Source organism: Culex pipiens, chromosome 2, assembly GCF_016801865.2.
Source record: "Culex pipiens pallens isolate TS chromosome 2, TS_CPP_V2, whole genome shotgun sequence".
In the NCBI taxonomy this organism is placed as follows: domain Eukaryota; kingdom Metazoa; phylum Arthropoda; class Insecta; order Diptera; family Culicidae; genus Culex; species Culex pipiens.
In genome coordinates, this window is record NC_068938.1 from 203,476,580 (window position 1) to 203,501,644 (window position 25,065).

General features: G+C 31.3%; 1 protein-coding gene across 2 annotated transcripts in view; it reads right to left on the bottom strand.

Moving 5' to 3' along the window:
• Nucleotides 1–25,065, bottom strand: part of LOC120421835 (protein O-mannosyl-transferase Tmtc3-like) — a 469,119-nt gene that overhangs the window by 348,542 nt on the left and 95,512 nt on the right. For both annotated transcript variants that reach the window (XM_052708777.1, XM_052708776.1), the window contains one exon: nt 7,309–7,445. In XM_052708777.1, coding sequence (XP_052564737.1) covers nt 7,309–7,445 — 137 coding nt within the window. The remainder of the gene's footprint in view (nt 1–7,308; nt 7,446–25,065) is intronic.

Sequence of the window (25,065 nt, forward strand, 5' to 3'; positions counted from 1 at the left end):
CAGACCGACACAACCGTGTATGACGAGATCGTGAGAGGAAAACGACACACACACACTTGAGGAAGAAAAGTGGCACTTTTCTGCCCCCCCGCAACCTCAACATCAACCCCTAGATAGATATCTTGCTCTCAGTTCGATGTATTTTGAGGGGGATGGGAGGAAAGTCCTCGAAAATAATGGCTTCAAGAGAGCGCCTTTCGGTGAAAACTTTTAAGCAATTTGCCATTGAGAAGCAGAGCTTCCACAACCACCAGTATCGGAGAGGACAACGACGGTGGTATCGTTTCGACAAAGTGTTGATAATTTTATCGACACTCGGAGGTTTTTTTTTTCGTTGGGATATCCGGCGACGATAAAGTTGTGGTGGGTTATTCTACGTTATGTCAGTTTGCTCTACTGCTCTAGTTTCTGTTATTGCGTCAGTAGGAAGTTTGCTTATTCGCGGAAAATGGGGAATTTTCAATGGCAGTTTGAAAGTTTGTCAGTAAATTTGATAGCAATTCAATGGAATGCTTTGAGGGGAGGTTTTATTATTACCGCAATTGAAAAATTATCTGAGTGTTCTTAAATATAATTTTATTTGTTGTTTTTTATGTAACTTTGTCCAAACCAATTATTCCCATTGTCAAAAATGTCATTTGACATAATAAGTTTTCTATCAAATCTCAGTTTGCAGTTTCGCAAATCTGTATCGATCGGTTTGATCGATTTGGAATCTCCGGCAAAATTTCAAGTACTGATTAAGAACTGTTAACAAAGAGAAAATTTAAAATTGGACTTAGGAGTTAAACATAGAATACAAAAAAACTACGGATCTACTTTGATCAGGTGGAATTCAAACTCATACCGTTGAGTTGTAGATAGGTCGAGGACCCATCTGGTTCTTGCACTCTGTTAAGGCAAAACCAGACAAAATCCAGTGACATTTGAATTTGGTTGCTAGATTCTATGCCATTTTGAAACCTAGATAAGCATGGAAAAAACTACTCTAGAAGTCGTGAATTTCGTACCATGAAAACGTGAATATCGCTATTTTTACAATACGAGTATTTGAACTATAAAAATTGGGCATGAATAAACCAGAAGCCATGCATTTATATGGTTTTTATGAATGCATGAAAAACACAATTCACAATCTCCCGATTAAAATTTTACGATATGTAAAATTATGATTATTATTCATGAATTCATAAAGTTTAGTTATAACTTCATGAAAATCAGTTATGAAAAGTGATATTCATGATCAAAAATTTCTAAATGTTCGTAAAAATATTTTTGTCTTAAACAAAAGTAATAAATTCATGAATTTCATCCATGATTTCTTGAATAAAATTCATGAAGTCATTTTTCATTTCACGAAATTATGAATCCAATTATTCATGAATCGAAATTCATGGTTGCTTGCACTAATTTTTTTTTTGCGTGCAGCATAAACCAAAGTTAATACAAATGATACTATATGTTTTTTTTAGAAATAACATTTTATTGCTTTGAAAGTTTTCTTTACAATGCTATTTTTGAATTTCAACAATCAAACAACCGATCAAGTGTACCGTTTCGAAGTCATTGCAGTTCTTAAAGTTTTTTAAGTAGCTTTTTTCATTTTTGAAAATAGTGCATTATTGAAAATAAACTTTATTGATACGACCTTTGATTGCTGTGATATTGCCAGATACAAAAAAACAGGAAAAAATAGATTTTCTCGGTGTTGCCCAAATAAGCCTTCGTTTTTTGAACACCGATAACTCGGGAATAAACGATCCGATTCTCGACTTTGGAAATTTTGTGATATTTCAAAACAAAATCATTCCAAACTATTGAAAAGGGAAAAAATAATGAATTTTAATCTATTGAGAAGTTATTCCTTTTTAAAATTTAAGGATTGATTTTGTTAATTTTTTTAAGAGATCGCAAAATTCAACAAATGTTTCATTTTTTAATGTTAGAAATTGGACTATTAGGCAAAACTGGTAAATTTTTACTTGGAAAAACATAGGAACTACATACAGGTCAGACTTAATTATCCGATTCCTCGATTATCCAAAGTTTCGATTATTCGAAGTTTCACAGTTGTCTTCCAGACAGCGCTGGAATCAGACGTGCGTGCACAGCTTACAGTTCAAGGTCATTTGATTTTTATCGAGAAACGATGGAACCACGGAAAGAGTTCACTCTGAGATTACATTTCGGAGTAGGTACCCGGAAACCAAAGGAAGCAGAAATTTTCCAGTTCTTCCGGAAACAAGTTTGGACCAGCAGTGACTTGAGTGCAATGTACCGGGAAGACCATAGCCTGTACGTCCGGTTCAAGTCGGCCAAGGGAATGGGAGAAGCCTTTTCTAGGTTAGGTCCGGAAACCACGTTTTCGTACAGTGATGGAACAGCGGCGGATGTTACGGTAGTGGATGCTGGAGGCGTATCGAAATATGTTCGTATTTTCGGATTACCACCGGAGGTTGAGGATGATCGGATTAAGGAGGTTCTGGAAAAATACGGAAATGTTCAACAGCTGAATCGGGAGCGATACGGTGCGGAAACTGGATTCCCAATTTGGAGTGGTGTTCGTGGAGTGTTTATGGAGGTGATCGATGAGATACCAGCTCAGGTTAGGATTCAGGGATTAAACGCAAGGATTTACTACGAATGGCTGAGTGATAAATGTTTCGTGTGTGGTTCAAAGGATCATTTAAAGGCAAATTGTAAGTATCGAGGAAAAGTGCTAGAGAATCCAACCAACTCGTCAAAAAAGGCTAGCTCATTCGCGAGTGTATTAGTAGAGTGTTTGACACCTTCCCAGCCAGACAAACCGTTGTCTGGTGGCTCAAGAGTGGAAGACAAACAACAAGTAATTCCAAAACCACACCCAGAACTGGGCATCGGCATACGAGAGAATAAAGAGCACGATTCGGTAGTAAAATGGTACTGTGTGCGGACTGAGAGGATAAATCCCGAAATTACCGAGAGTACTTTACTCATGGTTCATTTTCCAAAAAAGTTCATCTATCAAAAAAAAAATAAAGTACCAGTACCGAGACTCGAACTCAAGACCTTCGGCATATTGAACCGTGCCTTTGCCGTTTGGGCCACCATGGTTCGGTGACTAAGTGGCGGTCGTTTGTCCATATAAGCCACTCATAGGATGAACTGTTCCGATGAACGAATGAACACGCTAGAGGACTATACTCTCGCAATATAGCACTTTCCTCACGTTTCTTTTCGCGAGGACTATCCCCTCGTTCTTTAACTTTGGGTGCAGCATACACAAACGAGGGACCACCGTCTTATCCAAGTGATAAGAAACCATTCCGATTAGAGAAAGGGAAGCTAATAATAGACGAAGAATTTGCGAAATACTGGGACGACCGAGATGAATTAATACTGAAAAAAGAGCAGCAGCAGCAGCCAAGATACTACAGGATAAGCAAAGACAAGATGGACGCAGCGAATGATGTAATGAACCCCATTTATTTACTTTTGTAAATATTTAATTTTGAGCAAATAAAAAGATTTTAAGAAAAAAAAGATTATCCGAAGTTTTGTATAGGGCCTCGGATAATCAAATCACAAACACAAAAAATATATTTTCGCTTTTTTCTTTTTTTATTTTGACATCAATTTCGAGTTTTGTGACCTCATTTTAGTCAAATTTGAATAGTTGATTGTCTATTAAATAATGAAATTCATTTGTTCAATATTTTGGCACCGCCATATTGGCCACCATCTTGGAATTAATAATTCTAGTTTCGGGGTCATATTTAAGCTCAACAATCTAATTTTTTTTCTTAATTCGATTATCCGAAGTTTTGATGATACGAAATGAAATTTTTCCGAGGCCTTCGGATAATCGGGTCTGGACTGTGTTTTAAAATGTTAAAAACTTCGTTTTTAATTTCCTTAAAAATTATCTTTAAATGGCTTCAACTTGACAACGGCGCAGTATATTAATACAGTCGACTCTCTGGCTGTCGATCTTCTCGATATCAATAATTCTCCATCTATCGATGAATTCTTCAGTCCCTTCAATCTGCATGCTTCAATTATCTTCATTCCTCGGTATTTTCCCTTGCTTGAAGGATCTCTTCCTCGACGGTCCCTTGGGTTATGTTTGCATTAAAAATCTCTTCCGGTTGTCAATATTATCACTATCTCATGGCTTGCATAGACATTTTTCTTTGCTAAACAAAGCTTTGAAGGGTGTTTGACATTAGTTTGTTTTTGTTTGCTGGACGTTGCCATGATTCTCTCCCATAGCTGTACCAAGAAAAACATATTTTCAATCGAGTCTTCATTTTGCATCGTTCTGTAAACTGATGATTCTCTTCCTCGACGGTCCCTTGGATATTGACAACCAGAGAGTCGACTGTATTTCACTTGAGTACTTTTTGATTGCAAATTTGATTTTGCATAAAAATTTTTTTTGTTTCGTCCTAATTCGATTTTTTTAAATATCATTATTCAAACAAATTATTCTTTGCCCAATTAAAAATTCTCTTAAACGATGGCATCCCATTATTTTTTTAAATGACAAAAACGGGATTTTAAGAAATCAGCAAAAACATGTTTCCTTGTATCAGTTCTGTTCGGTGTAGCCTTCATTCATACCAACAATTTTGCCGAAGACACCAAATCGGTTTAAAAAAAATCCTTCAAAGATGTAGATTTTTAAATTTTGACATACCATTTGGTATGGACAGTTGCAAGGTTTGTATGAAATATGAAAAAAAAATGATTCGATGTGGCGTTTATGGGCATGCGAAAAAAAGTTTCAGTCTGGTCAAAAAATAAAAAAAAACTAAAATTTGAAAAAAGTTTGATTTCATACAGATTTTTTTGTTAAATTGAATCTTAATAAGCATTTTTTTAAGTATGAAAAATCAAAATAAATTTAAGGATGAATCCAAATTTGGGAATAAGAAACAGCAAAATAAAGAAATTATTTATATTTAAAAGAGTAGTAAATATCACTAATGTTACAATTTTCAATATTAAAAATAAAACCAATAGTTTCTAAAAATACTAATCAATCGTTCCCGGGCAGACGGTAATAACAAAATTTATGCCATTTCAATAACAAATACTGTTAAAATAACAAAAAGTGTTATGAAATATTCTTGCAAAATCCATTTTTGTATAAGAGTTTAAAAAAATGTTATCATACCTAAATTTGTTATTGGACTGATATTGGTTGAAAGTCAAAACAACTTGGGAATATCATTTTTTGTTATGAAAGAATAATGTTTTTGGGATGATCGGATTTGTTGTTATAATAACAAAAAAGAATAACAAAGATTTGTTCGAAGAATAACTTAAAGTGTTAGGTATTAGTCTGCTATTACAATAGGGTAATTCTCCGCCAACTCACACAGCAGTTGCCTCGACCCCTCTTCGATTTGCGTGAAACTTTGTCCTAAGGGGTAACTTTTGTCCTTGATCACGAATCCGAGGTCCGTTTTTTGATATCTCGTGACGGAGGGGCGGTACGACCCCTTCCATTTTTGAACATGCGAAAAAAGAGGTGTTTTTCAAAAATTTGTAGCCTGAAACGGTGATGAGATAGAAATTTGGTGTCAAAGGGACTTTTATGTAAAATTAGACGCCCGATTTGATGGCGTACTCAGAATTCCGAAAAAACGTATTGTTCATCGAAAAAAACACTAAAAAAGTTTTAAAAATTCTCCCATTTTCCGTTACTCCACTATAAAAAATTTTGGAACATGTCATTTTATGGGAAATTTAATGTTCTTTTCGAATCTACATTGTCCCAGAAGGGTCATTTTTTCATTTAGAACAAAAATTTTCATTTTAAAATTTCGTGTTTTTTCTAACTTTGCAGGGTTATTTTTTAGAGTGTAAGAATATTCTACAAAGTTGTATAGCAGACAATTACAAAAATTTTGATATATAGACATAAGGGGTTTGCTTATAAACATCACGAGTTATCGCGATTTTACGAAAAAAAGTTTTGAAAAAGTTGGTCGTCATCGATCATGTCCGTTCATGGTCACCCGCGACAGACACGGACGACGAAACAAAGAGAAACGTAAAAAGTAACTTTTTCAAAACTTTTTTTTCGTTAAATCGCGATAACTCGTGATGTTTATAAGCAAACCCCTTATATCTATATATCAAAATTTTTGCAATTGTCTGCTCTACAACTTTGTTGAACATTGTTACACTCTAAAAATAACCCTGCAAAGTTAGAAAAAACACGAAATTTTAAAATGAAAAATTTTGTTCTAAATGAAAAAATGACCCTTCTGGGTCAATGTAGATTCGAAAAGTACATTAAATTTCCCATAAAATGACATGTTCCAAAATTTTTTACAGTCGAGTAACGGAAAATGGGAGAATTTTTAAAACTTTTTTAGTGTTTTTTTCAATGAAAAATACGTTTTTTCGGAATTCTGAGTACGCCATCAAATCGGGCGTCTAATTTTACATAAAAGTCCTTTTGACACCAAATCTCTATCTCATCACCGTTTCAGGCTGCAAATTATTGAAAAACACCTCTTTTTTGCATATTCAAATATGGAAGGGGTCGTACCGCCCCTCCGTCACGAGATATCAAAAAACGGACCTCGGATTCGTGATCAGGGACAAAAGTTATCCCTTAGGACAAAGTTTCACGCAAATCGAAGAGGGGTCGGGGCAACTTTTCCCGATTTCGTGTGAGTTGGTAGAGAATTACCCAATAACAATACAATAACAAAAAAATCATAACGACGAATAACAAATCTTGTTATAAATAACATAAAATGTTATTGGCCTAGTATTTTCAAATAACAAAAAAAGTTATTCCCACGTTATTTCCGTCTGCTCGGGTTATTGAGAAAAACTCCTTAAAATAACTTTGAAAGGTTTTTTTTTTAAATTTTTCATAATTACAAATATACATATCTTATATATTTATCTTTTGTTGATAGAAAACCAGAAAAAATAAAATTATTTTTCCGTGTTTTTGATGACTTGCAAAAGGAAATAAGCTTACTGGTAATCCTGAGCGTTAAAGCAACAACAACTAGTAAAAGAGAGTAATAGAAAAACTCAGTAGGAAGTCGGCATGCAATGCTTTTTTTCAAAAGTTTTACAAAATAGTTGGATTATGTAATGATTTGCTTTTTGTGGTATGATGTGCATACAGACCCTAAATCAATTGTTTGCCGAAAAACATTTAAATCATTAAAAAAATGTATTTATGAGCAATTTTTTGGTGATATTTTTCAACATCATTGATGAATTAGAAAATTAAAAAAAAAAACTTAAAATCCTGAAAATCTGAAATAATGTAATGTTTCAAAAAATACTCACCGAAAGTACATGAGCGAGACGACGGTGTGGAGCAGCATGTTGACCAGGTGGTACCCGGCCGGCTCCAGCCCGTGCAGCAGATAGTTCCACCGGAACGTCAGCACACACAGGGGCCGGTATGATTTATGGCTTTGTTCCTGGAAAAAATACAGACAGAGAAAAGGAAAAATTGAGCTAACTTCCGATTTTATTTTGGCTGTGGGTGGTTACGGTGTGTACGTGTTGCGCAGGGAAAACCAAAATTAATAAATCGCTTGAGAATAATTTATGTCTGACCCGCAAAAAAAACTGATCATCGTGGGCGCCTTTTGCCGCTTTTGGGTCTTGTGGTGGCCAGGGGCAATAAAACCGGGAAAACCAAGGGGCCTTCTTTTTTACGAGCCAGTAATATTGCGGTGGACGAGACCCCGAGAGGATAATTCCTTCGATACGGAGATAATATCCTCGCTCGGAAAAGCCTCGGAAAAGTGGAAAACGACAATAATAATCCACACGAGAATAGCTTTTTATTGCACACCACTCTTTATTTTTTGTTGTTGTTGTTGTGGGTGGTACGAGGATTATGATATTTTTGGCTGAAATTGGACCGAAAGTCAACCTGACCAACGATCTCATCAAGCCAAGCGTCACGTCCAGCAGCAGCATTTCAGCAGGAGCACCCTGGAGGCAAATAATAATTAACTTTCCTTGTGTTCTGGTGCTGGTTTCCAGGGCAACACGGTTTGGATAAGATGACGGAATTACAGCTTCCTGTCGATGGTCGAGCTCGCGGTGATCTTTTGCGAAAGAAAAACGTGGAATGGCTTTTGGCGATACCGTGCAATTCCCAGGATGAGAGGATGATGAAATTTGTAATTAATAAAGTGGCTTCCGGCGATATTGCAGCTTCTTCCATTTTAAAAAATGTGAATTCAGGTAAGCATTGAAGATCATCAAAAATGAATGTAATTATGTATATAAATTATGATGTTATGATTTTATGATTTTATGATTTTATGATTTTATGATTTTATGATTTTATGATTTTATGATTTTATGATTTTATGATTTTATGATTTTATGATTTTATGATTTTATGATTTTATGATTTTATGATTTTATGATTTTATGATTTTATGATTTTATGATTTTATGCTTTTATGATTTTATGATTTTATGATTTTATGATTTTATGATTTTATGATTTTATGATTTTATGATTTTATGATTTTATGATTTTATGATTTTATGATTTTATGATTTTATGATTTTATGATTTTATGATTTTATGATTTTATGATTTTATGATTTTATGATTTTATGATTTTATGATTTTATGATTTTATGATTTTATGATTTTATGATTTTATGATTTTATGATTTTATGATTTTATGATTTTATGATTTTATGATTTTATGATTTTATGATTTTATGATTTTATGATTTTATGATTTTATGATTTTATGATTTTATGATTTTATGATTTTATGATTTTATGATTTTATGATTTTATGATTTTATGATTTTATGATTTTATGATTTTATGATTTTATGATTTCATGATTTTATGATTTTATGATTTTATGATTTTATGATTTTATGATTTTATGATTTTATGATTTTATGATTTTATGATTTTATGATTTTATGATTTTATGATTTTATGATTTTATGATTTTATGATTTTATGATTTTATGATTTTATGATTTTATGATTTTATGATTTTATGATTTTATGATTTTATGATTTTATGATTTTATGATTTCATGATTTTATGATTTTATGATTTTATGATTTTATGATTTTATGATTTTATGATTTTATGATTTTATGATTTTATGATTTTATGATTTTATGATTTTATGATTTTATGATTTTATGATTTTATGATTTTATGATTTTATGATTTTATGATTTTATGATTTTATGATTTTATGATTTTATGATTTTATGATTTTATGATTTTATGATTTTATGATTTTATGATTTTATGATTTTATGATTTTATGATTTTATGATTTTATGATTTTATGATTTTATGATTTTATGATTTTATGATTTTATGATTTTATGATTTTATGATTTTATGATTTTATGATTTTATGATTTTATGATTTTATGATTTTATGATTTTATGATTTTATGATTTTATGATTTTATGATTTTATGATTTTATGATTTTATGATTTTATGATTTTATGATTTTATGATTTTATGATTTTATGATTTTATGATTTTATGATTTTATGATTTTATGATTTTATGATTTTATGATTTTATGATTTTATGATTTTATGATTTTATGATTTTATGATTTTATGATTTTATGATTTTATGATTTTATGATTTTATGATTTTATGATTTTATGATTTTTCAACGAAAATTTAATTTTAATCGCTTTTTGACTCCATCAGATTTTAATTAGAGTCATTACTGTCACAATCATCTACTTCACAAAACTACTCTTCAGACTTCTCAATCTGTTTTCTCAAATGTTTTCCAAAAATCACACACATGCACACAGTCGTCAACAGCCTCTTGCTGCTGCTCTCAAAGTTCAGATTAATTATTTTCCTTTCCCAATCGCCACCGGGGAGTGGAAAAGCTCAATCAATGAGCTGATCCCAAAGTTGGGGAGGAAAAACTTTTCCTCCCCTTCAACCGAGACGAAACAAAAGTTTTCAGCTTATTCATTCGATTACCAGATCCTCAGCTCCAGTGGGAATTGGCAGGAAATGATAGATTACATGTTAGAAGTGGGCAAGGAGGGAACTTCCCTTCCTCTCTTGCGGTTTTTTCATCGAAAAAAGCTATTAATTAGTGTGAGAGGAGAAAAAGTTTTACTGCTGCCAATCCTGCGCTGCGATTGACCTTGGGATTAGGCAACTAATCTTGTTTGATTTGCATGGTTGGCAGATTTTCATCGATATTGCTATTGCTTAAATTGGGTTTCCCAAAGTTTTGTTTCTCCCCCCGTTCAACGTTCAACCAGAACACAGACTTTTCCAATTTTGAAAGCCACCGAGGCAGCTTGAAGCAAAGTTTCAACATGTAAACATTTACCCGAGCCCGTGAACAACATTTTCCGCCACTCAGCGCCGCCTAGCGTGACAAGATTTTCCACAATTTGCACCGCAAACTCCAGGGTGAAAATTTCCCGACTAAGACCAGCTTGCAGCTTTCAACCGTACCTCTTGAGAACGGGGAAAAAAAAGGAAAGGATGGAGCGCTCGCGCAACAGCCGGAAGGGAAACAAGGACAAGCATGGCATGTCGATGTGTGTGCGTGTGTGAGACGGAATGCCAGGAAATACATTTCCACGAAAAAGACGAACACACACACACATGCCATCAGACACAGGTTTGGGGTGCCTGATTTGCTAGGGAATTACACAACTTTGTCAATGACTTTAGTCGAGTTGACAAAGTTGTTCAAGTTGACAGATTTGACTGAATTGACAGAAATACTTACTGTTTGAAACACGCTGGAACCACAATCACAATCACTAACACTTCATTTTTTTCCAAAATCATTGCCTGGTAGCATGGTTTTGAAGTCCGTACTTGAAGAGCCACTTTAACAAACCACTGGGTTCAAACTTTAAGTAGCATTACAGAACCACCATATTGAAGTCCGTAATTGAAAGCTTACTTTAAGAATGTTTATATTTCCACTTTGGGGCTTCCAAAAAATTGCAACAATTTCGCAGACTTTCCAGCATTTTCAAACTTTTTCCTCCAAATGGCTTCTCTCGTCACCATGACTTTTCCCCCATCTTTGTGTTACATAAACGAATCAAACACGACGACGACGACGATGGCAATAACATGGAGGGAAATAAATAACACACTACTTGCGTTGGGAAAATGGCTGGGAAAAGCAGCATGCCACAGTGAATTGTGTGACCCATAAACATTAATACAAACGGACCATCACCGTCTTGGACGTTGAAAGTTGCGACCGCGTGGACGGCTAATGCGATTGGAAGTGACGTGGAACCACCCTGTGTGGACGTTGCAGGTTGGTTGGGACAAATGGGTTGATTGTAGAAAGGATCCCTTTTCAATGGCATTACTGGAATTAGATATTATTATTTTATAAATGTTCAAATTATATTTATCCTTATATTCATGATTTCTTTAAATATTGACATAATTTTCAGACATTTTGTCATGTCACAATATTAGGAGACGTCTCAAAATCTGAAGATGTCCCATTCTCTGAAGAAGTCCTAATATCTAAAGATGAATCAATATCTCAAGTTGTCCCAATATCTAAAGATGTCAAAATATCTAGATTTGTCCCTGCTGCTGAAGCTATCTCAATATCAGAAGTTGTCTCAGCATTTGAAGATGTCCCATATTCTTAAGAACTCCCAGTGTCTGAGGTTGCAATATTTAAAAATATCCAAATAGCTGAAGATGTCCTAATATCTAAAGTTGTCTCAATATATTGAGTCATTCTAATATCTGAAGATGTCCCAATACCTGGAAAAGCACCAATATCTGAAGTTGTCCCAGCATTTGAAGATGTCCCAATAACTGAAAATGTTCAAATGTCTGAGGTTGTCCGAGTAGCTAAAGTATCCCAATATCTAGAGTTGTCCCAGCTGCTGAAGCTATCCCAATATCAGAAGCTTTCCCAATATCAGAAGCTTTCCCAATATCAGAAGTTGTCCTAACATTTGAAGATGTCCCAATATCTTAAGATCTTCCAGTGTCTGAGGTTGCAATATCATAAAATATCCAAATAGAAGATAAATATCTCAAGATGTCCCATATCTAAATTTGTACCAATATCTAAAGTTGTCTCAATATATTAAGTTGTCTTAATAGCTGAAGATGTCAGAATATCTTATGATGTCCCTATATCTGGAAAAATACTAATATCTGAAGTTGTCTCAGCATTTGAAGATGTCTCAATTTCTGAATATGTCCCAATATCTGGGGTTGTCCCAGTATTTGAAGTTGTAAATATCCAAATACCTAAGAAATTTCTGAAGATGTTTGAAGATGTCTCAATATCTGAAGTTGTCCCAGTATTTGAAGATGTACCAATATCTGAAAATGTCCCAATATCTGGATTTGTCCCAACTGTTGAAGATATCCCAAGATTTGAATTTGTCCCAGCATTTGAAAATGGCTCAATATCTGAAGATGTCCCAGTATCTTAGGTTGTCCCAATATCTATAGGTATCCAAATAGATAAAAATGTCTCAGCATCTGAAGATATTTCAATACAGATGTCCCAATATCCGAAGATGTTATACAATCTGAAGATGCAACAATAACTAAAGATGTCCTAGCAGAAGATTTCCATTTGTGGTCATTTGTATATTTTTAATTATTTTGACACTTTTGATCATTGGAACATTTTTAATTATTTTGACACTTTTGATCATTTGAACATTTTTGAACATTTTGACATTTTTGGTCATTTGGACAGTTTTGGTCCTTTGGACATTTTTGGTCATTTGGACATTTTTGGTCATTGGTAATTTTTTGTCATTTTGACATTTTGGTCATTTTGACATTTTTGGACATTTGGACATTTTTGGACATTTTGAAATTTTTGGTCATTAGGACATTTTTGGTCATTTGGACAATTTTGGTCATTTGAACATTTTTGGTCATTTGGACATTTTTGAACATTTTGACATTTTTGGTCATTTGCACATTTTGGAACATTAACAAAATTTGGACTTATCTTAACTTTTTGGCATTTTTAGTCATTTGGACATTTTTGGTCATTTGAAATTTGTTTGTCATTTGAACATTTTTGGTCATTTGGACATTTTCTGTCATTTGGACATTATTGGTCATTTTGACATTGTTGGTCATTTTGACATTTTTGGTCATTTGGACATTTTTGGTCAATTGGACATTTTTGGTCATTTGGACATTTTTGAACATTTTGACATTTTTGGTCATTTGGACATTTTTGAACATTTTGACATTTTTGGTCATTTTGACATTTTGGTCATTTTGACATTTTGGAACATTTGGACATTTTTGGACATTTTGAAATTATGGTCATTAGGACATTTTTGGTCATTTGGACAATTTTGGTCATTTGCACATTTTTGAACATTTGCACATTTTTTAACATTTTAGCATTTTTAGACGTTTGGACATTTTTGGTCATTTGAAGTTTTTTTGTCATTTGAACATTTTTGGTCATTTGGACATTTTTTGTCATTTAGACATTTTTGGTCATTTTGACATTTTTGGTCATTTGAAAAATTTCGGTAATTTGAACATTTTTGAACGTTTTCACATTTTTTGGTCATTTGGACATTTTTGGACATTTTTGGTCATTTGGTCAAAAATAGCGTCACCTCAACTTTCGCCTGCAAATTTCAAGTGGGAAAACTTTCAAACATTCCTTCCCAATCCAAGGGGGGAGAGCAGCCCGGAAGTGAACCACAAGCGAAGCAAAGGTGAACCGCCCCCTTGGGGAGCAGGTCCTTCCTTAGTTGAACTCGCTCGCTCGTGTGTGTGTGTGGCCAAGGATAATAACACTCCTCACCAAGGATAATAAAAATAATAATAATTTATAACTTAATTAAAACTTTTCCTCATTATGGTCGAAACAAACACGTGGAAAGACATTTGCAGAACAAGGGGGGAGAGAGGGAAAAAGCTTTCCACTTTGTTTTCATCGTCGTCGTGTTTTCTTCCGTTTTCAGCGGGGTTGATATGGTCTCTTTCGAGAAATGGTGTGTGTCGGTGTGCTTGCTTATTTAGTTTAGTTTTTCCTCCAACGAACGACACACGACATTTCGTTTCGCTTCGAGTGGTGCCCCAACGGCGGCAATTCTCTGGTGGGTCCTTCCCCGCACGGACGACGACAATCCTTCCTTGGAGACTTGGTTGGGGTGGAGTTGGAAAGGTGGAAAAACTGGAAAACTGTGGACGATATTAATTGGAAATGACATTCAAACTGATTCGAGTGACGGCAAAACTAACCCAAGCTGGGTTAACTGTTTAAAGGGCGCCGCAAGGACATTCTGACAAATGAGTTGAGACGAAATTGATTATCTGGCAGCATTGTGCGAACTCAAGTAAATTTCATTTTTTTTAAATTGGATGTCGAATATTACTGTGAAAATGACTTTTTTTAAGAATAATGTTGTACAACATTGAATTACATACATTTGTATTACTTTTAGAAGAGTCACAAAGAATGATGGTCTGGCAACCCTGCCTTTCGGTACTCTACATTTTATAAACAACAAGTGCCAAATTTGAAGCTTCTTTGAATAGATATAAGAAACTTCATTCCGTTGACCGTTCATTTCAGTTTCCGTCCGTTCCAAAACATTGATCTGACAGCACCCTTTATCATTCCCCTCAGCTGAGAGTCATCCATAATGTCCCGTGAATGACGTCCGACCTTCATAAATGTCCGTCACTTCACCGTCAAATGGCTTCTCCAAATCCCAAAGCCTCATCGATTTCAAACAAACCCCTGGCAAATCCCGGCTGTCACTCTGTCGAATGTTTTGTTTTGATTTTTCCACACAGGCCCAATCAGAGCAGGACCGGCTTGAAGCTGGCCTCGGACTTTGCTTGGAAAGACACTTTTTAACTCAATCTTTCCTCCTCCCACCGCCGCCGTCTTCCCTAGTCTAGCCTCGAGGACCTCGTTGGCGGCGGGATTCGAAGCGACAATTCGATTATCCGGGTTTGCTCCGTCCCTCGGACTTGCGTTTGGAAAAGGATCCGACGGTCGTGCTTTGAAATTGACTCTTCTGGTGAATCCGGGAAACCGGCTTCTGTGTTCGGATTTCGAATTGGTTGTTCTTCTGTGGTGGACTGTGCGAGATTGAGGGTTTGGTATTTGTGTTTTATGTTTAAGTTTGTGTGTCATTTTTTGTCAATTTTGTTAATTTTGTCAATTTCTGACAATTTCTGTCCATTTCAATAAATTTCTGTCAATTTAAATCAATTTCTGTCAATTTTTGTCAATTTATGTCAATTTCTTCAACTTCTGTCAATTTCTATAAATTTCTCTCAATTTCTATCAATTTCAATCAATTTCTGTCAATTTTAATCAATTTCTGTTAAATTCTGTATATTTCTGTAAATTTCTGTCCATTTCTGTCATTTCTGTCAATTTCTGTAAATTTTGTCAATTTTGTCAATTTTGTCAATTTTGTCAATTTTGTCAATTTTGTCAATTTTGTCAATTTTGTCAATTTTGTCAATTTTGTCAATTTTGTCAATTTTGTCAATTTTGTCAATTTTGTCAATTTTGTCAATTTTGTCAATTTTGTCAATTTTGTCAATTTTGTCAATTTTTTCAATTTTGTCAATTTTGTCAATTTTGTCAATTTTGTCAATTTTGTCAATTTTGTCAATTTTGTCAATTTTGTCAATTTTGTCAATTTTGTCAATTTTGTCAATTTTGTCAATTTTTTTAATTTTGTCAATTTTGTCAATTTTGTCAATTTTGTCAATTTTGTCAATTTTGTCAATTTTGTCAATTTTGTCAATTTTGCCAATTTTGTCAATTTTGTCAATTTTGTCAATTTTGTCAATTTTGTCAATTTTGTCAATTTTGTCAATTTTGTCAATTTTGTCAATTTTGTCAATTTTGTCAATTTTGTCAATTTTGTCAATTTTTTTCAATTTTGTCAATTTTGTCAATTTTGTCAATTTTGTCAATTTTGTCAATTTTGTCAATTTTGTCAATTTTGTCAATTTTGTCAATTTTGTCAATTTTGTCAATTTTGTCAATTTTGTCAATTTTGTCAATTTTGTCAATTTTGTCAATTTTGTCAATTTTGTCAATTTTGTCAATTTTGTCAATTTTGTCAATTTTGTCAATTTTGTCAATTTTGTCAATTTTGTCAATTTTGTCAATTTTGTCAATTTTGTCAATTTTGTCAATTTTGTCAATTTTGTCAATTTTGTCAATTTTGTCAATTTTGTCAATTTTGTCAATTTTGTCAATTTTGTCAATTTTGTCAATTTTGTCAATTTTGTCAATTTTGTCAATTTTGTCAATTTTGTCAATTTTGTCAATTTTGTCAATTTTGTCAATTTTGTCAATTTTGTCAATTTTGTCAATTTTGTCAATTTTGTCAATTTTGTCAATTTTGTCAATTTTGTCAATTTTGTCAATTTTGTCAATTTTGCCAATTTTTTCAATTTTGTCAATTTTGTCAATTTTGTCAATTTTGTCAATTTTGTCAATTTTGTCAATTTTGTCAATTTTGTCAATTTTGTCAATTTTGTCAATTTTGTCAATTTTGTCAATTTTGTCAATTTTGTCAATTTTGTAAATTTTTTTCAATTTTGTCAATTTTTTCAATTTTTTCAATTTTGTCAATTTTGTCAATTTTGTCAATTTTGTCAATTTTGTCAATTTTGTCAATTTTGTCAATTTTGTCAATTTTGTCAATTTTGTCAATTTTGTCAATTTTGTCAATTTTGTCAATTTTGTCAATTTTGTCAATTTTGTCAATTTTGTCAATTTTGTCAATTTTGTCAATTTTGTCAATTTTGTCAATTTTGTCAATTTTGTCAATTTTGTCAATTTTGTCAATTTTGTCAATTTTGTCAATTTTGTCAATTTTGTCAATTTTGTCAATTTTGTCAATTTTGTCAATTTTGTCAATTTTGTCAATTTTGTCAATTTTGTCAATTTTGTCAATTTTGTCAATTTTGTCAATTTTGTCAATTTTGTCAATTTTGTCAATTTTGTCAATTTTGTCAATTTTGTCAATTTTTTACAATTTTGTCAATTTTGTCAATTTTGTCAATTTTGTCAATTTTGTCAATTTTGTCAATTTTGTCAATTTTGTCAATTTTGTCAATTTTGTCAATTTTGTCAATTTTGTCAATTTTGTCAATTTTGTCAATTTTGTCAATTTTGTCAATTTTGTCAATTTTGTCAATTTTGTCAATTTTGTCAATTTTGTCAATTTTGTCAATTTTGTCAATTTTGTCAATTTTGTCAATTTTGTCAATTTTGTCAATTTTGTCAATTTTGTCAATTTTGTCAATTTTGTCAATTTTGTCAATTTTGTCAATTTTGTCAATTTTTTTAATTTTTTCAATTTTGTCAATTTTGTCAATTTTGTCAATTTTGTCAATTTTGTCAATTTTGTCAATTTTGCCAATTTTGTCAATTTTGTCAATTTTGTCAATTTTGTCAATTTTGTCAATTTTGTCAATTTTGTCAATTTTGTCAATTTTGTCAATTTTGTCAATTTTGTCAATTTTGTCAATTTTGTCAATTTTGTCAATTTTGTCAATTTTGTCAATTTTTTTCAATTTTGTCAATTTTGTCAATTTTGTCAATTTTGTCAATTTTGTCAATTTTGTCAATTTTGTCAATTTTGTCAATTTTGTCAATTTTGTCAATTTTGTCAATTTTTTCAATTTTGTCAATTTTGTCAATTTTGTCAATTTTGTCAATTTTGTCAATTTTGTCAATTTTGTCAATTTTGTCAATTTTGTCAATTTTGTCAATTTTGTCAATTTTGTCAATTTTGTCAATTTTGTCAATTTTGTCAATTTTGTCAATTTTGTCAATTTTGTCAATTTTGTCAATTTTGTCAATTTTGTCAATTTTGTCAATTTTGTCAATTTTGTCAATTTTGTCAATTTTGTCAATTTTGTCAATTTTGTCAATTTTGTCAATTTTGTCAATTTTGTCAATTTTGTCAATTTTGTCAATTTTGTCAATTTTGTCAATTTTGTCAATTTTGTCAATTTTGTCAATTTTGTCAATTTTGTCAATTTTGTCAATTTTGTCAATTTTGTCAATTTTGTCAATTTTGTCAATTTTGTCAATTTTGTCTATTTTGTCAATTTTGTCAATTTTGTCAATTTTGTCAATTTTGTCAATTTTGTCAATTTTGTCAATTTTGTCAATTTTGTCAATTTTGTCAATTTTGTCAATTTTGTCAATTTTGTCAATTTTGTCAATTTTGTCAATTTTGTCAATTTTGCCAATTTTGTCAATTTTGTCAATTTTGACAATTTTGTCAATTTTGTCAATTTTGTCAATTTTGTCAATTTTGTAAATTTTGTCAATTTTGTCAATTTTGTCAATTTTGTCAATTTTGTCAATTTTGTCAATTTTGTCAATTTTGTCAATTTTGTCAATTTTGTCAATTTTGTCAATTTTGTCAATTTTGTAAATTTTTTTCAATTTTGTCAATTTTGTCAATTTTGTCAATTTTGTCAATTTTGTCAATTTTGTCAATTTTGTCAATTTTGTCAATTTTGTCAATTTTGTCAATTTTGTCAATTTTGTCAATTTTGTCAATTTTGTCAATTTTGTCAATTTTGTCAATTTTGTCAATTTTGTCAATTTTGTCAATTTTTTTCAATTTTTTCAATTTTTTCAATTTTGTCAATTTTGTCAATTTTGTCAATTTTGTCAATTTTGTCAATTTTGTCAATTTTGTCAATTTTGTCAATTTTGTCAATTTTGTCAATTTTGTCAATTTTGTCAATTTTGTCAATTTTGTCAATTTTGTCAATTTTGTCAATTTTGTCAATTTTGTCAATTTTGTCAATTTTGTCAATTTTGTCAATTTTGTCAATTTTGTCAATTTTGTCAATTTTGTCAATTTTGTCAATTTTGTCAATTTTGTCAATTTTGTCAATTTTGTCAATTTTGTCAATTTTGTCAATTTTGTCAATTTTGTCAATTTTGTCAATTTTGTCAATTTTGTCAACTTTGTCAATTTTGTCAATTTTGTCAGTTTTTTCAATTTTTTCATTTTTTTTCAATTATGTCAATTTTGACAATTTCTGTTATAGTTGTAAATTTTGTTGAATATGTAAAATTTGTTTTATTTGTTAAATTGGTTGAACTTGTTAAATTTGTTTAATTTGTTGAATTTCTTGAATTTCTTAAGTTTGTTAAATTTGTTAAATTTGTTGAATTCGTTAAATTTGTTAAATTTGTTAAATTTGTTAAATTTGTTAAATTTGTTAAATTTGTTAAATTTGTTAAATTTGTTAAATTTGTTAAATTTGTTAAATTTGTTAAATTTGTTAAATTTGTTAAATTTGTTAAATTTGTTAAATTTGTTAAATTTGTTAAATTTATTAAATTTGTTAAATTTGTTAAATTTGTTAAATTTGTTAAATTTGTTAAATTTGTTAAATTTGTTAAATTTGTTAAATTTGTTAAATTTGTTAAATTTGTAAAATTTGTTAAATTTGTAAAATTTGTAAAATTTGTCAAATTTGTTAAATTTGTTAAATTTGTTAAATTTGTTAAATTTGTTAAATTTGTAAAATTTGTAAAATTTGTAAAATTTGTAAAATTTGTAAAATTTGTAAAATTTGTAAAATTTGTAAAATTTGTAAAATTTGTAAAATTTGTAAAATTTGTTAAATTTGTTAAATTTGTTAAATTTGTTAAATTTGTTAAATTTGTAAAATTTGTTAAATTTGTTAAATTTGTTAAATTTGTTAAATTTGTTAAATTTGTTAAATTTGTTAAATTTGTTAAATTTGTTAAATTTGTTAAATTTGTTAAATTTGTTAAATTTGTTAAATTTGTTAAATTTGTTAAATTTGTAAAATTTGTAAAATTTGTAAAATTTGTAAAATTTGTAAAATTTGTAAAATTTGTAAAATTTGTAAAATTTGTAAAATTTGTAAAATTTGTAAAATTTGTAAAATTTGTTAAATTTGTTAAATTTGTTAAATTTGTTAAATTTGTTAAATTTGTTAAATTTGTTAAATTTGTTAAATTTGTAAAATTTGTTAAATTTGTAAAATTTGTAAAATTTGTAAAATTTGTAAAATTTGTAAAATTTGTAAAATTTGTAATATTTGTAAAATTTGTAAAATTTGTAAAATTTGTAAAATTTGTAAAATTTGTAAAATTTGTAAAATTTGTAAAATTTGTAAAATTTGTAAAATTTGTAAAATTTGTAAAATTTGCAAAATTTGTTAAATTTGTTAAATTTGTTAAATTTGTTAAATTTGTTAAATTTGTTAAATTTGTTAAATTTGTTAAATTTGTTAAATTTGTTAAATTTGTTAAATTTGTTAAATTTGATTAATTTGTTAAATTTGTTAAATTTGTTAAATTTGTTTAATTTGTTAAATTTGTTAAATTTGTTAAATTTGTTAAATTTGTTAAATTTGTTAAATTTGTTTAATTTGTTAAATTTGTTTAATTTGTTAGCTTTTTTAAATTTGTAAAATTTGTTAAATTTGTTAAATTTGTTTAATTTGTTTAATTTGTTTAGCTTGTTAAATTTGTTGAATTTGCTTAATTTTTTAAATTTGTTGAATATGTTAAATTTGTTAAATATGTTTTGTCAACTTTTATATTTTGTATTTTTATAAGAATGAATTCTGAAGTTTTGTCAAATCCGTTCAAACTCACCCCACAGAACAGTTTCAACAGTCCCGACTCTCGTTATTATCTATTAGATTACTTTCCAGTTTTATGCTCGGTTTCCTTCGGGCAGAAAAATCAGGTCAGCCAAAAGAGACAGTCTTTTTATCCCGGGTTTTGCTCTCCTTCTCGTTCAGGTCGTGAATAGAAAAGTTCAATCAATGGCAAGGGGGAGGGGAAAAAACAGCAGACTCTTCTCTATCAAGCTTTACCTTATTCCCAAGGTGCCCGCCGGATATCGATATCGATTTTCATCTCTTTTTATAAATAGTTTTATGAATCATTTTTTTTGTCTTCATTTTCTTTTGAGGAAGAAAGAACTTTTTTCTTCATGCCTTCAGGCTCTACTTGGTAGCTGACCCTTCCAATTGAGAAGTTTCAAGGTCGAGACAAATTTAAAGCTTTCATAGCCAGGTGAGTTCTGTGATGATGAAAGAGTTGGGGTTAGACCGTCGTCCATTTCTGGGAAATTATGAGTTACTTCTGAAAGGGTCAGAGAAACATTCAATTGCCTTGGGGGAGGTCTTGAAAGGTTTAGTTGTGGAATAGGGGGGGAAAGGACGTACAGCTGAATTAAGTGCCGGAGAGGCATGTCTTATTGATTAGACTTTAACAGGTTTAAAGGTTTAGAGAAGTGTGGATGGCTGGAATTTTTATTAGAATTGTTTTAGTACTTTCTTTTTTAATAATTATTTTTTGGAAATCCATAAATTTTCAGACATTCTGTTAGTCGTGAGTCGTGAGTCGTGAGTCGTGAGTCGTGAGTCGTGAGTCGTGGGTCGTGAGCCGTGAGTCGTGAGTCGTGAGTCGTGATTCGTGAGTCATGAGTCGTGAGTCGTGAGTTGTGAGAATCTTTTTTATTTATCTTTTTAAGATTTTAATAGTTTTTTGCGCATTTTCAATAAAAAAAAGCTAAAAATTTAAAAACACATACAAGATTAGTAAAAAAACCAACCTGGCTTAAAACACATGTACAGGAAAAGCTCAAATCCTGCCTACAAACGAGCACGCGCCCAAACCACGTGTCCCGGATGGTAATCCTACCCGGTAGTATCAACATCGCCCGGAGGCATTTCCACAAACATGAACGCTTCTTTTTACCGCCAAACAAAAACCTCGCCCTCAAAAAACCAAAAACTGTAGGTCACTGCCATAAATAAAAATATCAAATTTCCAAGGCATTTGCAAGGCTAAAAGCTAGCAACAACAAAAAAAAACGCTCGAGAAGGTCGCCTCATTTTTATCGCTACCCCGGAGGCGATCACGTTCGCGGTGTTGTGTCTCCTGATGGGTGGAAAATTAGGCACGAATCTTTGCGAGGGAGGGAGGAAATTCGCGGAAAGAGCCACTTGTGACTTTGCGGGAAATGATGCCAATGATGCCAATCTAGTTGTACAGGTGGCTTTTAAAAATTTCTTTTCTATTTCTCAGTTCTGATTTTTTGCAATTTTTAATTTCAACATTTTATAGTTCAAAAAAGTTGGCAACACTGCCACACAAAGTTCTGCCATCACCAGAATGCTCCCTCTTAACCTTCAATGATAAATGATGAATTTTGAGCATTCCGGGAGCGTTTCCTTTGCGTTCCTCCCCAGAATCCTAATTGAGAACAGCAGATTTTCCCCTCGAAAAAAACACAACACGATAACAAAGCGAAAATCCCCGGCTGAAAAACGACGCCGAACGCGCATCACTCATTTGCGAGTCCCCTCTCCAGGGAAGAGTAATGCGCCTAATGGGTAGGCAACCGGGAAATCCGGGACGCCCGAAAAGAGCATCGTCAGGATCGTCACCGCCGTGGGAGCTGAGCAGATTAATCCGATGATAAATCCGGTGTTCACGCCACCGAGTCGAGTTTTTGCCAGCGATATACGCCTAAAGATAGACAAATGGAAGCTGATTTGTTACGCCGACTGCGTCGCTTCAAGTACGGACGTCAGAGGTGATATACCAAAAGTGGGTTTCGAGTTGGAGCTGATGTCTGCAGGTAAGTACATTTAGATTGTATTTTTTGTGATTTGGGAGTGCTCCTGGTTCCGGTTGGAGAAAAGTGCGAGTGAAAAAGTGTTCTGTCAATCTGTCAACAGTGAAATTCAGTCAAGTTACTTGGTATTCCAAATTTGGAACGCTGAGCCAATTTTGCCAAATAGTGCAACCTTCCAGTCGGTCCATTCCCAGTTAGTCCCTACATTGTCAAGTTTGCTAATTCAATTAAGATCGATGGTGGCAAGATTGGCTTATCGTTTCCGGGCTCTCATTTTGTACCCGGCTGCATCCTTTCAGAACTAGCTCACAGCACCGTAAACGAGGTTAATCAAACCCAATCTCCGTCCGTCCTCTCCAGCCCGAACTTTCAAACGACGTTACATAACATTTACAAGTGGCACCAGCTCGGACCCTTTTCCGATATCGAGTATGTCCCATCGTCGTCGTCCCAGAATGCCAAAACAAGATACATCGAAACGGGCCATGTCTACTCAGCCCTGGTCCTGGAAATATCGGCAAAAACATGTCACACAGAATGCTCCAGAACCCAGGATTCTGCCTACCTCACCGAAATTGTCAAACATCTTCGATGGAGCGTGGCTTGTACGACTGTTTCTTCCCCCCTCCCAACTTTTCCAGGTACAAATTTTAATCTCCGCTTTTGTCGAAGAGACAGAAAAATTGGGCACAACCCGATCGGTATTCAGGTTTCTAGTATAGTTTGAAATTTATCGGTTTCAGGAGCAGAAATTGGCAGCCCGGAACATGACTTCTGCATTAGCAGTAGGAGAGATCGCTCTAGAAGGAAGGTATTTGTCGAGTTGAATTATAAATCATAAAATTTAATTTTGCTAGCAGTTGGGCTTCTTCGAGGAGGTGCGTTCAAGCTGAGTTTTGGAATTCTAAAATCGACACTGGAGGAAAGTGCGGCAGTTGCAGGTAAGTCGGGGAGGGAATTTGATTATTAGATTCCGATCTGACATGTCAGGGTGGTTGCCATGCGGTTGGGGCGGTGGCAGGTTGTTGGCGGGGGAGGTGGTGGTGGTGTGCTTTGTTTGTTGGGTGGTGGGCAGGATGATTTGGGGTGGTTGGGGATTGAGTAGGGATGGTGGGGGGTTTTGATAGGGGTGTGTTGGGATTGTGATGGATGTGGGGATTTGGATTTGTATATGGGAGGGTTTATTGGGTGGTGAGTTTTTTTTTTATTTTTTTTTTTGTTTTTGGTAGTTTGGTATTTTTGTATTTTTGTATTTTTGTATTTTTGTATTTTTGTATTTTTGTATTTTTGTATTTTTGTATTTTTGTATTTTTGTATTTTTTGTATTTTTGTATTTTTGTATTTTTGTATTTTTGTATTTTTGTATTTTTGTATTTTTGTATTTTTGTATTTTTGTATTTTTGTATTTTGTATTTTTGTATTTTTGTATTTTTGTATTTTTGTATTTTTGTATTTTTGTATTTTTGTATTTTTGTATTTTTGTATTTTTGTATTTTTGTATTTTTGTATTTTTGTATTTTTGTATTTTTGTATTTTTGTATTTTTGTATTTTTGTATTTTTGTATTTTTGTATTTTTGTATTTTTGTATTTTTGTATTTTTGTATTTTTGTATTTTGTATTTTTGTATTTTTGTATTTTTGTATTTTTGTATTTTTGTATTTTTGTATTTTTGTATTTTTGTATTTTTGTATTTTTGTATTTTTGTATTTTTTGTATTTTTGTATTTTTGTATTTTTGTATTTTTGTATTTTTGTATTTTTGTATTTTTGTATTTTTGTATTTTTGTATTTTTGTATTTTTGTATTTTTGTATTTTTGTATTTTTGTATTTTTGTATTTTTGTATTTTTGTATTTTTTGTATTTTTGTATTTTTGTATTTTTGTATTTTTTGTATTTTTGTATTTTTGTATTTTTGTATTTTTGTATTTTTGTATTTTTGTATTTTGTATTTTTGTATTTTTGTATTTTTGTATTTTTGTATTTTTGTATTTTTGTATTTTTGTATTTTTGTATTTTTGTATTTTTGTATTTTTGTATTTTTGTATTTTGTATTTTTGTATTTTTGTATTTTTGTATTTTTGTATTTTTGTATTTTTGTATTTTTGTATTTTTGTATTTTGTATTTTTGTATTTTTGTATTTTTGTATTTTTGTATTTTTGTATTTTTGTATTTTTGTATTTTTGTATTTTTGTATTTTTGTATTTTTGTATTTTTGTATTTTTGTATTTTTGTATTTTTGTATTTTTGTATTTTTGTATTTTTGTATTTTTGTATTTTTGTATTTTTGTATTTTTGTATTTTTGTATTTTTGTATTTTTGTATTTTTGTATTTTTGTATTTTTGTATTTTTGTATTTTTGTATTTTTGTATTTTTGTATTTTTGTATTTTTGTATTTTTGTATTTTT